Source organism: Camponotus vicinus, unplaced genomic scaffold (genome assembly GCF_025532165.1).
Source record: "Camponotus vicinus isolate PSW18456_S1 unplaced genomic scaffold, iyCamVici1.0 SCAF_4, whole genome shotgun sequence".
Taxonomy (NCBI): domain Eukaryota; kingdom Metazoa; phylum Arthropoda; class Insecta; order Hymenoptera; family Formicidae; genus Camponotus; species Camponotus vicinus.
Genome location: NW_028141976.1, coordinates 22,925,549 through 22,942,222, shown reverse-complemented (window position 1 = coordinate 22,942,222; position 16,674 = coordinate 22,925,549). Strand labels below are relative to the sequence as shown.

Here is a 16,674-nt window from a genome sequence, read left to right as displayed (position 1 = left end):
TTTTTTATGTCATAAATCCTATAAAGTGTACTCTCGATTATAAACTTTCTCTGGTGTAAAACAACGCTATTTCATGTGGTGTCAATAGGATTATTAGATATATAAGACAAAAAATGAATTTCTAAAATTACGATATGAATGATTTTGCTTGAAATTCCATAATTACTAGATTTGAAAAGAAACATTTTAATTGATCCGTTACGAAATCTATTTCAGGCGTTATGAAAAAGATTCTTATCTTATTTATTTTGAATTGTAATGCGATATATAATCATTTGCAAAGTACTGATATCTGTAATAGATATAATAGTATCGTTATAAGAGAGAGAATGATTGCATTTTCTTTGTAGATGTATCTGACCTCTTTTATAAAGCTTTTGTTGATCCATCTTTATCATATACTTATATCTTGGAATAACATAAACACATGAAACATGAATTTTATTATAATCTGCAATATGTTTTATAGATATTTAAGGATTATTAGAGCTAATGCACAAGCAGATTATAGAGTACGACATTTATATGGAGATACCGAGATATGCTGTCCTTATATGTATATGTACATATACGTATATACGGATCATATTAATTTATTACGAGATGAAGTACAATGCATTTTCTTTTAGAATCATGTTTAACAAATTTATATGGAACAAGCGTAATATTATATATAATTGGTTTTAAAACAGAGATACTAATGTTATCGTATAATATTGATACCGATATTACAACATTGACAAAATATTCGAGTAGTATTGAAGTATCATCAAGGTACAGAAGAAGGTACAGAAAAAAAAAAAAATAAAATAAATAAATATATATATATATTTATAGAATAAATCATACATCATTTTTTTTAGAACAATAGTAAAGTAAATTGTATATAAACAACACAAGCTAATTGAATATGAGGTTTGTTACTGTGTAATTTGTTAAAAAAGCTATTTCGAATACACACACACATAATATAATACACATAGGAATTTTTCAATATCGCGAGATGTTAGTAAAAATGAAATATTAATATGAAAGTACAATATCAAAAATGAAACATTGATACTTCAATATTATCGGATAAACATCCAGTTGGATCGTATCAGTTAACATAAGCTTCTCTAGCTCTTCGCGATTCTCTGGCTCTTTCAACGCAAGGATCTCCGAAAGAGAGCAGAATTTTCGCGAATGCGAAATACGAGAGAGAAGGCGGAGAAGAAGGCATAAGAATTATGCTGTCAGACCCTTGGCGTACGATATAAATGTCGGGCGTTATTGATTTTAAGTAGTCGCTTAAATAGCGTCGTTCGGCCGTGCTACCACACGGCATCGTCGAATGCATCATGTGAGCAAAAGATGCGTTATCATCTTTCTCTCTTATCTCTCTAACGTTTGCAAATCCATCCTTGTTAACTGTAAGATCGATACAGTCAAAGAAGACTCGCCTTTACCCTGTCTTATCTATTATTTTTGCTTCTAGTTTTTATATAAAGTATCAGTTGAAAATTATTTATTATCATATAAAAAACTTGAGAATGCAATTTGTGTGTGTATATGAATGTATATGTAAGATACGTTCTTTATCTGATCACCGAATCGTAAAAAGTAACGAAAGTGAGATTTGCTCTTGCACAATCTAATAGTATTTTTAATCTCAATGAACAAATCAAAAATAGATAAAGCCTATATATTTTTACATCCTCGTGTAATTTGTAAAGTCGTTTTCTTTATTGTTTTAATTTAGGAAAAGTAAAAATTATTTTAAAGTATATTTTTAAGCTTTTTTCGAAAATTTTTCCTGAAAATAATCATCGCATCAATTAACATATTAAAGAATCTGATTAAAGCTCTTTTCAATTTTTCTTATTTGTATAGAAAAAATCAAATTTTATAAAAAGTACATTTATATTTTCCCGTGACTATTTTTCAAGCATATCTTAGTCGACAATTTAAATTGTTTACATCAATATTGTACAATTATTTTTTAAACAAATAGCGCGGTCGACTCCATTTTTATAAAACACTAAATAAAACGACGGAAAAGGCGCAATTTTATACAATTCTCTTCCAGACCAATTCCGTAAGATTTATTTTCTCGTCACTTTGAATCGCCCCTTTTCTTTTTTTTTAAAAAGGGAAAAGAGAGAGAAAGAGGGATACCGTCGCAATTTTGCCAACGGACGGGCAGATATCGATTCGGACGGCCAATTAGGTCTAAGAGGTCCTCCAGGGAGAATTTGTACACGACACACTACGAGTCACTTCTCCACCTCGTTCACCACTGCCAAGGTGTCATTCTTCTCACTGCGTAGCCAAATCTAATCGCCTCTTTCTCTCCCATCTCTCTTGCCCTCACCCGGATCCCATTCTTCTACGGTCGTGGCTCTCTCATTTTCTGAATTATTTTTCCACGAGTCGTTTGCAGGATCGAGACTCTGAAGAATGGGAAGAAAAGGGCAGAGGGGAAGACAGAGAAAGAGAGATTTGCACGGTCGAGGGAGTCCGTATGCCACACACATCCTACCGGCTCGAATATATAGGCGACGATAGTGGAGGAGAAAGATACAAGGATGCTGGGAAAAGACGGCGGAATAAAGAAACGAAAAATACTTTGACCCGTATTCTCGCCTCTATCCACTGTCACATTTAGCGCTAAGCGTGGCCATTGGAGTGTAAGCTCTACGACCCTCCCTAAGACGTCTGTCAATTCGGAGAAGTATGTTGCCCGAGTCTCGAGATGCGAAAGAATAGGGTGTTTTCAATTCTTATAAATGATGAATAAAAAAAATACTTATTTTTGTACGTTGCTTTCTCTGGAAATTCATTACTGAAAATACCTTATTTTTCGCATCTCCAAGATTGAATACGAACATAGTTTGTATTGTCTAATCTGTCTCCTAAATACCGAACGTTGAAGAGGACAGAAGGACAATTGAATCACTTCATAATTGATGTTCAAGGAATCGCCGCGCTTATTTGTATAATCCGAGGACCCGAGAGGCATGCGTTTAGCGACGAGTATGCGACCGGAATACGGGAGCTTAAGAGATCTCGAGTCGTCTGCCACGCGGACGGAATTCTACGGTGGAATTCTACGATTCCGCAGCCGAATATCGTAGTCGGGTCGACGACGGCATCGGGCGCCAGAAACGCCGTCCTCCACCCCGTAATCTGGCAGTGCATTTAACCACTTTGCGAAATAGCCCGTATATCTCCCGGCTGTATGTGTGTGACATAGCATTCGATATGTCGAGAGTGCGAGATTCGGCAGCGAGATCGGCAAAATGGGATGGAACGAGGGGGAAGGGAAGTTCCCGAGGATAAAGAGACGCAAAGCGCCGAGGCACGTTCGCGGCGAGCTCGAGGGGTAGTGGAGGGTAGTGGAGTGGCGGCGAATATAGCGACGACTACGATATGCGCGCGCCCCTCGTCATACCCGTTTAGGGATAGAAAGTGTCCCCTCCTCCCCGCAACCAGGGTGGGGTTTCCCTCCGACCGTTGGTAGGGGGTGGAAACGCTCCCGATTCGACTTGCCGCGGAGAGCGCACGACCACCGCCACCGGGGGTTGAAAGAGGGGATTTGTTACAGAGAGAGTAGCCGTAGGTATATATATACATATATATATAGAAAGAGAGGAAGAGAGAGTATGTGGGGGAGAGAAGAGAGAGATGTAGGGTAGCAACGAGAAAGAGAGAAAGCAAGATGGAGAAGGTGGATGTCGGGACGTTTGCGAACGTACGCGCGCCATGGTTGTGGGGTATAAGGGGTGGTATAGACTCGAATCACGGTGGTCGTATATACGTGTGTGTATATGTGCATGTATATATATTCGACATATAGGGTGTCGCCAAAAATTCGAATCATTACAATAAAGTTGTATTCTACATTAAATTTCCAAAGTTGCTCTTGATGAAAATTTCTTTGAGGATTATTCCCGTTTAGAATATTTGACTTTTGACGTGGTAATAAAATGTCGAATGAAAATTCTTTCGTCCTAAATTGCACTGTCTTTAGATTCTTGATATTCCTAACTTAAATGATTCGAATTTCTAATCGTCATATTCGAGGAGATACCCTTGCCGTTAGTCGAGTATCTCCAGCCACCCTGTAGCGAGAATGGAAGAAGGGTGCGCCCTACTTCGCGCTGGCGTTTTCCCTCCCGAGCAGCTCTAGCGTGTGCAGCGGGGCGCGGATAGTAGCGGGGTACATACGTACGGACGGACGGAGGAGAGAACGAGAGATGAAGATACGAGGAGAGGAAAGCCGCGCGAGAGGGTGTCTCTCCGTTTCGCTGCCGGGCGTTTCGCAGTCTCGCATTTCAACAACGACGACGACGACGTTGAGCGTCGCTGGCGTCGCCGTAACCATAGTTTTTTCCCCTGAGCGAGGAAACGCGCGCGCGCGTGTGCGATAGATAGAAGAAGCGACAGAGGGTCGACAGGGCAAGGAAGGGTGAGAGAGAAGGCACCAAGGTGGCAGGGGAGAGAAACGGCACCCCTATCGGGGAGTTTCTCGCGAACCCTCGTACGTTGGCCCCTCGCGCAACGAGAGCAACGTTACGCTCGAGCGATAGTACGACGGGGTATCTCGTGAAAATTCGGGTGTCAGCGGTGTCTCTGTAGCAGCAGCGGCTACGGTCGGTGATGTGAGTGGTGGCCGGTGGTAGCGGCGGCGGTGGTGGTGGTGGTGGTGGTGCTGCTGCCGCTGGTAGTAGTGGTGCGGTTACAGTCGATACGAGACGTGGCGAAGGCGTCAAGGAGCTTCTCGTCGGGGTCGACGCGCGAGTGGTGCATGTTGATGAACATAGACATAGAGATTTACGTAAGAACAACGGCGACGACTCGTCTGGTCTGTCTAGTAGTGACGTCGTATGTACTAGTCGCGTATGCGCACGTGTGATACCGCTAATGGATACTTGATAGAGCGGTTGATCGAAAATCTGAAAGGGCATCCTCGGGACGCCGTTTGGGCTCGCCGAACGAGTGTGCTGCTCGTGAAGCGAGAGCGAAAGAGTAAAGTGAATATATAGCTAGAGGGATGCTAGAGGAGTCACGAATGGACGAGACGGATTCGTTCAATTTTGCTCCCTCTCGTGATTCGACACGCTATGTAACGAGGATTCCGGAGAATGATGTGGATTCGTATAAACTATGAAGCGAGATGTATAAAAGGAACTTTAGCCAGTGAAAAGAGAATTGAATATAAAAAGTAGAAAAAGGGAGGAAAAGAGACGAAAGTCAGAGAAAGATACAAGTGCGATAAAGTGTGAGAACACGAAGAAGAGAAGGATGGGCGCAAGATCAGTCCCGAGAGGCTTTCCCGTGAGGACGAAGACGCTTCTCGGTTGAAGTGACGAGTCCTGAGTGTCGTTGGAGAAACAGATATCGTGACAGAGAGAGGGAGAGGAGTTCAGCCGCGGAACGCCGAAAGTTTGCTAGGACGACGACGACAATAACGATCCATCATGGGGGTCTCGGTGTTTCTGCTGTACGCGGTAACGGTGCTCGGTGTAACAGCTAGCGGCGACAAGTGCGCCAACCAATGTTCGTGCAAGTGGAAGAGCGGGAAGCGCACGGTGGAGTGCGTGGATCGCTCCCTGACCAGCATACCGAACGGAATCGATCCGGAGACCCAGGTGCTGGACATGAGCAACAACGACATCCGTCTCCTGCAGAGCAATCTCTTTATACATGTACAGCTGACGAATCTGCAGCGTCTCTACTTGCGTGAGTGCCATATCGACCAGATCGACGACGAGGCACTGGCCGGCCTCACGAATCTCGTCGAGCTCGATCTCAGCCGCAATCGCCTGACCGCAGTACCCAGTTCGAGTTTCATCGACACGCCGTTTCTGCGCGACCTGGTACTCGCGTATAATCCGCTCGAGAAAATTCACTTACACGCATTCAAGAGTACGCCGAATTTAGTTAAACTCGATCTGTCGTACACGCAGCTCGTCGAAATCGAGTCGAAGGGACTCATCGGACTCGAGTTGCTTGAGAGTCTCAAGCTCAACAATAATCGATTGTCTACCTTGCATCCGGGCACATTCGATCCGCTCAAGAAACTCACCAGCATCGAGTTGCACGATAATTTATGGACCTGCGACTGTCACCTGCGTGAGATGAAAATATGGCTCGTCAAGCATAACGTGCCGACCCTCGTGGCACCTGTATGTCACGGCCCTCATCAGTTGCTCGAGCGTGCCTTCACCGATCTCGATATAGACGACTTCGCCTGCCGGCCGGTTTTGCTGATAGCCAGCCGTTACGCCGAGGCGACCATCGGCGAGAATGCCAGTATCGTGTGCCGCGTGAGTGCGATACCGCCTGCGAAGGTCAAGTGGTACTGGAACAACCGATTGCTGACCAATCAGTCGGCATTCAGCAGCTACCAAAAGATTCTCATCTTCGAGGAAGGCCAGTTCAGAAAGAGAAGCACTCTTGTCCTCACCAATGCTCAGGAAGCGGACTCGAGCGAGTTTTACTGCGTCGCCGAAAACCGCGCCGGTAGCGTCGAGGCCAACTTTACCCTGCACGTGTCCCTAAGAACCGCGGGTATGTCGACCCTGGGCTCGGGCCAGATCGCGGGGATATCGGCCGCGTTAGTCGTGCTCATATTAATCATCCTACTGATCATTCTTGTACTATTCGTGCGCCTGCGACGAATGCCGCTGAAGGACGTCAAATCGTCGGCGCCGATGGAGACGACGTCCGGTGACGGTACCGGCAACGGCAGCGCAGGCGACAATAATCCATCGTCCGCTACCTCGACCACCCGCAGGAAACACGAAGAGATCGAGACAACGTCGTTTGCCCTGGAGTCGAAGCCGCCCGCCTCGTTGCACTTGAGTTACGTGCAGAGACCGCAAGCGGCTGTGGTGCAGGAGACCGAGTACAGCACCATCAGCCGTTTCGACGACCAGAATCAGTCCGCCGTGGCGGCGATACCGGGCGCCGGGTGTTTCTCGTCCACAACGTCCCTGATGCCGATCGATAATCCGGATCTTATCAGAGACACCCGGCGTGGCTCCGCCGAGGATATCGCGTCTTACGGCGTCGCCGATTACAGCCGTGTCGGGACGATGGATGACGCTGGCAAGATGCTCTATTCCAGCTGCCTGTGGGAGGCCAGGGACACCATCTGCGGCAGGACGTCCGCCGTCCCGGTGAGCTCGTACCCGTCGAAGGACCAGCTCGCGGTGGTCGCGGCGCCGATCGCCGAGCAGTTTCCACCCGGTGCGAAGCAAATGCGTGTCTGGCAGAAAGGGGTCCCGGTGCTACCGCCGGTTTCGGCGTTAAAACGCGTCCTTGGATCCACGCGCAGCTCGCCCGACGAGGGCTATCAGGAAGGAACCGGCACCGACGTCTAGGTACCGCTACTTCATTACTGCGACGCCCGGCACCGTTATCTGGAACTGCGTAGGAGGCACCAGGAGGACGACACCGACTGCTAAAAGAAAAAAAAATGAAAAGAATCGTCCTCGCGAGTGTCGGACGGGCGGTAGTGAAAACAGGAGCAAGAATGTGTGTCGGACAAATCTCGCTTCGAGTGTGATCGCGACCAGTGTGACGATGACCGATGAACGCGCGCCATTATTGTGCGCGGAAGGACACACTCGAGACAATTCTCCGCTGTTGCGGGCGGAAATGTACGTCAGAGTTCACAATCGTACATAGTAATCGAAGGTACGGTATTTTATCCAACCCGGTATCATTTAATCAGTGATGTGGATTCGAGTCGGCACCACGATAGTACCCTGCAATCAGGAAGGTATGATACAAATCGCACGGTACCGATGAACAAGGCGCGAGTAATACACTTTAGCTTATCGCTAAAGATTGATATTAATAAAGAAATATGAGTCGAATCGTTAAGCATGTAAAAGACAATAGGGATACACAGTGAGTTTTCGCAAGATCGATGAACGCGCGGTTAACTCGTTTCTCGATCTAACAAGAGGCGTATCACATCACCGAGAATCATGTCTATGTACATCATGTCGGTATACGTTTCGTTCGATTTCGAATTAAACTGTACTTAAGGTCATCGCGTGCGATTAACACGACCTTCGTCGACGACACGACAAAAACAACAACCGGCTCCTCTCTCTTGAAGAGACCAGCTGTTCGTGCTCACACTTGCGAGCAAGCGTCGTTTATAGTGATGCGACTCTTCAAAGCGGCCAGCCCATTGTGTGCATGATAATGACATAATCTTGTGTGCGTCACTCCAAGTACGTATAGTGCAATCAGCTGATAGACGTTCGGATATGTACGTGTATCTGTCGTGGGGATTGCTTCTAGTGCTCGATAATATTAGTTTGTGTGTACAGGATGTCCCGAGAAAAACGGTCAATGTTTGGAGCGATAGTGCCTGTCGTTGCAAATAAAAAGATGTTGCTTGTAAATATATTTCCTGTCAATAATTAAATAATCTGAATAATTAATTAAACTTTCTATGAAAGTTTACATTTAAGAATATATGAATATGCCCGACGATAAAGTTTCACATGACTATAAGAAATGATACACATCTCTTCAAGTTTTCAATCGAAAATTCCACTCGCGAAATCGATGCAGTAATCGTTCCAAATTAGATATACATTTATTAAATTTTTTTTTATTTGCAATGAGATTGGCGCTATCAACTTTCAAAGTATCGATCTTTTTTCCTCTGAAACGCTCTGTATAACGCAACAATGAGAGATTGCATCGATTAATCGACCGGAAGTTGTCGTTACCGATAGCGATGTCTCGCGTGTTACACGCACACAGGCAGAGTGCATACAGGAAGTGCACACACACGGCGTGTACCAAGTCAGAGACGAGGAAGTGATACGCTACGCCTGTCACGTCATTGTCTCGGCGGTCGTGCAACACAATATCGACGGGTAATACATTTGTATCATAGCTAAGCCGTAAAGTCGAAGACCACGGCAGATTTCCGTAAGATCTCCCGGGATAAAACGCGTTAGATGACTCCCCTTGAGATGATAAGTGGCGATCGCGAAGACTGCGACGACGAGAATGACGCATAGAGTTACACAGCAAGTGAAAAGGCACTTATAAGCTACGAAGTATCTCGCGGATTTTTTCTAGTCAATTCGTTAAAAAAAAAGAAGAGAAAAAGCGACAAATTATTTATTCGGCGGGACGAAAAACTCGCACGTTGGCAAAATGCTTTCTCGATTGGAAGGTAGCCTCATTGAATCATCCCTCGAAGCCTCGGTCGACAAACTCACGATTACGGGCCGGTGAGCCTATATTGTTGCTTCGAGTGGCCGGTCCGAGTGGCTCTCGTATCCGAGACGAAGCCTCGCGAGAACGATCGAGCGACAGATAAACGGCAGATGCTATTCTGGATTTACTCACAATGACACGTTCCCCGATTTGATCACGATCGTGGCTTGTTGACGGATAATCTCAATTTTTTTCGAGTGTCCGATATTAAATTTGCAATCCTTTTGACTGATACGAATCTATTTTCCTATGTTACTCTATATAAATGAAAAAAAGCCTGATATTTTTTTAATTTTACACAATTTGACACAATTTAGTAACATATTTTTTATCAATATTTTTTTATCAATTTGTGTATGTGTGTGTGTGTGTGTATAATGATAAATTATTTTCCATTATTTATTAGTATTTTCATCACTAATAAAAAATAATTGTTACACTTGTAATAACTTGTTAATTATGAAATTCAGACAATAAACCGAAATCAATCAATAATTTTCGTAATGTGTGATATTAAAGTTAAAATTTTTCTAATGGGAAATATCATTTCTAAATATGTGTTGTTGTGACAATAAATCCAGAACATTTGTAGATCTCGATCATTTTATATATGCGCAACAGATCCACTGAAATCAATTATATAAGACTGTGTGATAAACCCATAAAAATCAATCACAAACGAATGTATACTATTGCTCAATTACTAAAATTGGATTTTGCGATTGATTGGTTGGGTTATGCTTAACGTAGCGTCTTGTGAGTCTAACAGTGAGTATTTGTCGATCCACGCATTCGATGATGAATCGTAATCTATCAAATCGAATTACTATGTTTTCATTAGAAACAACCTAATATAAATTAAATAACTAATAAATTAAATAATAACTACTTTAGTATAATGAGAAATAATGAGAAATATCATAATGAGAAATCTGACAAAATTTTGAATAAACAACGTATTTTTTGAATAGCAATTCCATAAAATGCTAGTAAATTTTTAAACTTCTGCAGAAACTCTGCATTTTTAATTTTTAATTTACAAAATCTTTTTATTAGATAGTCTTACAAATTTAAAAAAGAAAGATATATATTTTTATGAAGAGAAAAAATTATTAATTTCTTTATTTTTATCTGTTTGATATTTTCCGGTAATAATCAATTTGATTAAAGCTTAGTTTTCAAATGCCAATTTATCCTAGGGGCATTTTTTTATACTGCTTGTAGAGAGACAAAGTAATCCGATTTGACTATAAGTCAAAACCGCCAGTCGCGAGTTTCGTTTGATCGCCATCTAAAGTATGTCGACGTGCGTTCATTTTGTATGCCCTATATAAGCATGTACTTGTGCGGTGCGTGTGTGCGTGTATGTGGATACGTATGTTTCCTCCGTGTCAAACGCGCGTACGCGTTTTGCGTTCGTCGAAAAAAGCATGCGGTCGAGATTCAGCTATTTTTGCGTTTGTCGCCGATTTTGCTCTAGCGTATCGCGCGGTTTTCTCTGCTCAATGATCTCGAACCGTATCCGACATATCAAAAAACAGTGTTCCGAAATAACGCGGTTACACCGAACGATATGTCACATACATATAGGATGAATAATCTGGACATTTGCATTGATTCTTGCATCTAGGAAGAGAGAGAATATATAGACGACAAGCGAACAACGTTGATTATACACGAGTCTGAAACAGTCTGAAAACAATTACACGAGATTTTTCTATCTGATAATTTCACTGCCTGTAATTAAAAGTCACGGTAATTAACCGGTCTCTCAACGACGAAGAAAAAGTTCATAGGATTATGTGAAATGAGCAACAATCACATTGCTTTGAAACGAATCGGCTGTTACCCTCATATGAATACGAGTCGAATATTATATATATATATATATATATATAGAAAAAGAAAATGTGCGCGAAAGAGAATAAATTTGTTTGACGTTGATATTATTTTTTAATATTTCGAATATAATTAATGGTTTTTTTCTCATTTTTATTTTTTCCTCATTTGTTCATTTGCCGATTCGTTTTTTAATGGTTATCACATCGAACGCGTGAACAAACTATGAATTGGTTTTTATTTTTGCTTTTTTTATTTTTTTCGAAAGTTTTGTTTCGTAACAATTTCAATTTGAGGAATGCGCTGTTGCTGAATCCTACCTATCGTTCGTCGTGATCCATTCGTTAATCTGTGCGAACCGAATTCGTCTCTGGGAAAATATTTCGTTCAAAACTTGTACGTGCAGTTTCGTTCATATGCGACAAAAAAGAACTGTGCAATTTAAATTCACGAAATTTCTCCGTTTTGCGGACATTGTTGTCCCTTATCAAACTTTCCAAGATGAGTGGCTCCACTCATCTTAGAGATTTATGTTTCGCAGAGTTGCAAGAACATATGAATTGACAAAAATGTCTCATTTTTTTTTAAACTTATCTGCTTCATTTAAAACGTGTTTAAATGAATATTTAAGATGTGTTTTTTTCAAGTATTCTCGCGTATATGTCGGCATGTGTCGATCGCTCAAAGCAGCCAAGAGTCAACTGTTGCGTGCAAGTTAAGTCTTTATATCTGATTTCCACAAGCTTTTTTTTTATACCTTTCTATCGACGTGGCACACAACTGGCCGCCGCAACATCGCATGCCGGTTCAATATACGCAACGATAACACTCGTTGTCTATGTAGCGACTATAAACACGTGAGGTTTAGAATTTATGCGAACTCGATGTGTGAGCTATGTTGATCAAGAAAATATACGGTATTAATTGTGGCATACTATTAAAATTATACGAATTTTCGGGGTGTAATCGATCACGCGAAATGACAATGCTATTCGACAAAGATTTTTGCAAAATACATATCGAGAATTGTAATTTAACAAGACAATTGACCCCGAGAAACTAGGGTTGCAATATTTTTGCCATGTGCTCACTGTTCATGAAATTGAGATTTTAAAGAAGTTATGAAAAATCAATATGCGAAATATATACGCGTTACGTGCTCTATTTCACGTAGAGGACAATAAATATTTGATATATTTGCTTGAAAATTTTATCTTACGTAAGAATCATTTTCAACAACAAATTTTTGATGATCGCAGAATTGATGATGGTCTTTATGAGATGGTTTTTATTGGTTGTTTTTTCTTGAAAGTTCTATGCTCGAAGAATGACTCGATAATAAAACTTAGCAAGTACATATGCGGAATATAATGCTGTTTCATAGACTCACTATGGTGTGACTTTGGGATTTTCACTTTTCTAAATTATCGATCCAGTCGGTATATGTATAGAGAGAGACGTTACCGTGAATTTATTTCCTAACATTCTCTGCTTCTGAAAAATAAATGATCATGTAGTTAGTTACTGACACATGGCGTGCAATATTGCGTGAAATGAAACTTTCGTCGTATGTAGTCGAGTGACGACCTGCTACACACAGGCATAACGATTATATTTGCTAATGAGAATATAACTTATCAAATAATTTATTTAAGTTGCGTTCGACAATTTCGCGTGCGCGTGTGTTATTTCGCACGTATATTACAATAACATTTAAAATTTCACATATTTTATTTTATTTTTTATATACAATCCGCTAATTTACAATCGATTTAAATACGATTACACATTAACTTGGAATACATTAAAATGTATTTAATGCTAATAAAAAATGAATAAATACATTCATTATGTATGTGTATATATATATATATATATATATATATATATATATATATAGAGAGAGAGAGAGAGAGAGAGAGAGAGAATTAATTTAATTTTTAATATTTTTATAATTGTGTTAAAAATAAGCCCTTTAAATCTCTCTCGTTCGTCATCTCTTAAAGTTTTAATAGGATGGAATTTAATAAAAAAAAAATATTAACTTGAAAACGTGAAAGTTTCGTTATCCATCGAGATATCATTCTATTTATAAAGATAACATATTTTAAATTTGTACACGTACAATTTTTTTTCCTTTCTCTTTTATGAATGACATCTGTCGTTCCCATTCCAGAGTATCGATAATGCGGCTATGTGTCTGCATATTTTCACGAGAAAATATATTTGAAACACTGCCGAAAGAGGGATGTGGCGCTACGCGAGACGAGCGCAAACAACCTTGTGCACATATTTCCTCACTTCTTAAGATAATTTTGCTCGCCGGGAGAAGCTTATGCTTCGCTCCTGGCGTGAAAATATGCTTTTGCGACCGCAACATTCGACGCCAGGTTTTCGTAAAATTTACACACCTCGAATTTTCGTATCTCTTCGGAACCTTATACACGCATTAACATAATGTTATGTGCAACGGCGGATTTAGAACATTTCGAACCCAAGACAAGGTATTCCGAGCCCTTCGAAAAAAAGTAAAAAGAATCAGATGAATTTTATATAGCTCTGTGTATATATGTATTTCACATCTCATAAATATTTTAAATTAAAGTTTATAAAAAAATTGTTATATATAATGTTTTAATGTTTCTTATTGATGTGTGGCCGAGAAACGGGCCTTATAGCTTTATTATCTAGACCAAAGATTGCATCTATTATTACGGGTCATTATTATCAGTGAATATAGATACATTTTCTGAATGGCGTTTCCTATTGTTGCACTGTGATGTAACAAACGTGTGTTACTTGTTTTAACAATTGGCAACAATAAATCCTAGTATTATCAATCAATCGAAAAGTATTTTAAATTAAAACGCTGAATAGAACAAGTATGCATGTATGTGTGAGAAAAAAAGAGAGGAAGAATAACATTATTATTAAAAGACAAAGTGTTAATTATGTCGAATTCGTAGAGTTTTGTATACAAAGTATATTGTGTATGGTGACATTCATACGTTATAATAAATACACAATTAAGTGATGCGAGACAAACTAATCGTGAATTTTGTTAATGGCGCGCCTGATAATATAATGATATAAAGTAGTAAAATGAATAAAAGATGCAGAAAAGAGAAGACAGTTGTTCGCAATAACTTTACACATTGATAAGCATTTTTTACAAATTCAAGATACGTGCAATAAATTAATTGTCGTTATATTATAATAGCACGCCATATTGTTAATTTTGTATCTCGATAAAAAAGCGAAATGAATTCTTATATAATCCCCGAGACATATTCTTTTTAAATAGAAAAGATTCCATTAATTAAAAACAAATGATGTAAACGGGCGAAAATTAGGAGCAAAGGTTGCAAAATTTGAAGAAAAGGATGTATTCCTTAAGTATTCTTAAGCCAATTTACACAATTCGTATCTTATATAATAATATTTAAACACATTTTTTTTAATCTTACTTAAATCAACTCTAAATATACATGTGACTGCCAGATATGTAGGATGATTTTAAGAATTAATTTAATTCATGATTCGTGATGTCATTCTCTCCAATCTGTTAAAGAGAATTAAGCACATACATATCTCCAATAATATTTAATATAACATCTAATTATATACAATCACGTAAATTTATATAAATCTGCGTCATTATTGAATGAAAATATCTGAATTTGGACAAGTATAAATAGGGATAGTCGGAAATTTTGTTGGAGATTCTCTAGATTGCCCTAGTTTGTTATTTCAGAAAAAAAAGAATCGCTGTATCGCATCTAATTCAATTTCTTTAATTTTACAATTACAGTTTCAAAGCAAGAAAAGATTAAGAAATAAATTTGAGATAAAAGCTTACTGAGAATAAATACAAGAATAATATACGTTTATTTCCTTAAAAAAGAAAATCTGACACTTCTAAACACGAGGAAAGACTTTGAAATACCAACGTAATGCGCCGAGCCTGGCCTTAAAAACTGCACTTTGTACAATTAGAGTGCGTGTTACAAGTCGCATTGCCGTGGTTCGTAACTGTGTATGCTCAGTGTTAACGCCAGTAATAACATTAATGAGCAACTCTTTAACGCTTGTTCCAACAAACGGCTCGAGCACGCGAATCCTGCGAAAAAATCCTCACCACAAATTGTTAGTTCTTTTAATAGACCGTGTACGCTAACCCATTATGTGCCATTCTTATCACCTGAAATGGACAGCTAGGATTTTTTAATCCCTTTATCAATTTTATATCTTTTATCGTAGATTTGAAGCGCTCAAAAAGAGAGAGCGCATATTTACGCATATTTTCTATTGCAGACAATAAAACTTTCAGTTTTAATGATAAGACCGATGATATCGCAGCTATTGTTTGAAACAATAGTATTGCGTACATATGCGCTCAGTCGAAAAGATATCACATACACTTGCACGTATCATCGCGACATATATGAGACCTGAAAACTGAAAACCAGATGGATAGAAGAAATCTAAATTTCTCGAAAATATCGCAGAAAAGCGATATTTTCGAAAGTTGCCAATGAGATTGTTTTACAAAGTCTTTAGATTTGACAAAACATATAAATCTCTCTTGCAATTTTTATACATTTCTCGCATATCCAAATGTTCACACACATATCCATATAGTTACATATCCAAGTAGTTTCGAAGCATCCTAGTTCGGAACGAATTTTGTTACCGCGAATTAACTCGAATGAAAATCTGAATATGTCTTCGGACCAGAATCGATGCGATGTTGGCAACCTTAAAAAGTGAGCAGAGAATGTTATTGTATATTCTGCGTGCGCGCGTGTACACATTTTCATTGTGTATGTGTATGTTTGTGTGTGATTTGCGTATAGATCGAGCACTCGTGTGTACGTAAGGAATCGGACCTAGTTTATGACCCTTAAAACGAGCCCGCCAGAGAGGGCAATCACTTTTAAGGATATTAACGATGTACAAATGTGTAATTTAGTGTTGCAGGAAGAATCCGTCTAATGGCGTGGTGTATGACGAATAAGAAAAATAAACCAGAAAAAGTATATAGAAATATTTCTTTTATTTTACGAAAGAGAATGTGAGAGACGAGGAGCATGCATACGATTGCGACCGTTTAGAAGGCATAGACGTATCTATATTTCCAATTACACACTTTTTTGAAGGTATACATAATAGAGCAGAACTGTTCCACAACGGAGATTGTTGATAAAGAAAGGAAAAAAGAGCGAAGAGAAAGAGAGTGAGAGAGAGAGAGAAAGAGAGAGAGAGAGAGAGAGAGAGAGAGGGCGTAAAAGATACGCTGTTATAAACTCACATGTACGGTAAAATCATGTGCTATAACGACAATTGTCGAAATAAAATTCTTTTCGATCGAATCAATGGTTTTGTTCTTTTTACCTTATAAGTTTGTATTATGCAAAAATGTTGTTTTTCTGAAATGGAAAAATTATTAAATTACCAAGAAAGAAAATATAGTTTTGTTTATAACATTAGTATAGTTGGGTTAAAATAAGCTAAAAGTATAATAGAGTATAAAAATAAAAAACAAACCTCCGATTTATAAATAAGTATTAGAAAGTATTTATTAATACGGTTTTA

At 39.5% G+C, this 16,674-nt stretch overlaps 1 protein-coding gene across 1 annotated transcript; it reads left to right on the top strand.

Annotated features, from left to right (window-relative positions):
- The first annotated feature begins 119 nt into the window (after positions 1-119).
- Positions 120-16,507, top strand: LOC145971020 (leucine-rich repeat, immunoglobulin-like domain and transmembrane domain-containing protein 2). The gene has a single exon (XM_083098218.1). The coding sequence runs from the start codon at positions 5,463-5,465 to the stop codon at positions 7,368-7,370; it is 1,908 nt and encodes a 635-aa protein (XP_082954344.1). The 5' UTR covers positions 120-5,462; the 3' UTR covers positions 7,371-16,507.
- The last annotated feature ends 167 nt before the right edge of the window (positions 16,508-16,674 follow it).

What these genes read in the sequence shown, in the direction of transcription:
- LOC145971020 (XM_083098218.1), top strand. Translation starts at nt 5,463, where the DNA reads ATGGGGGTCTCGGTGTTTCTGCTGTACGCGGTAACGGTGCTCGGTGTA.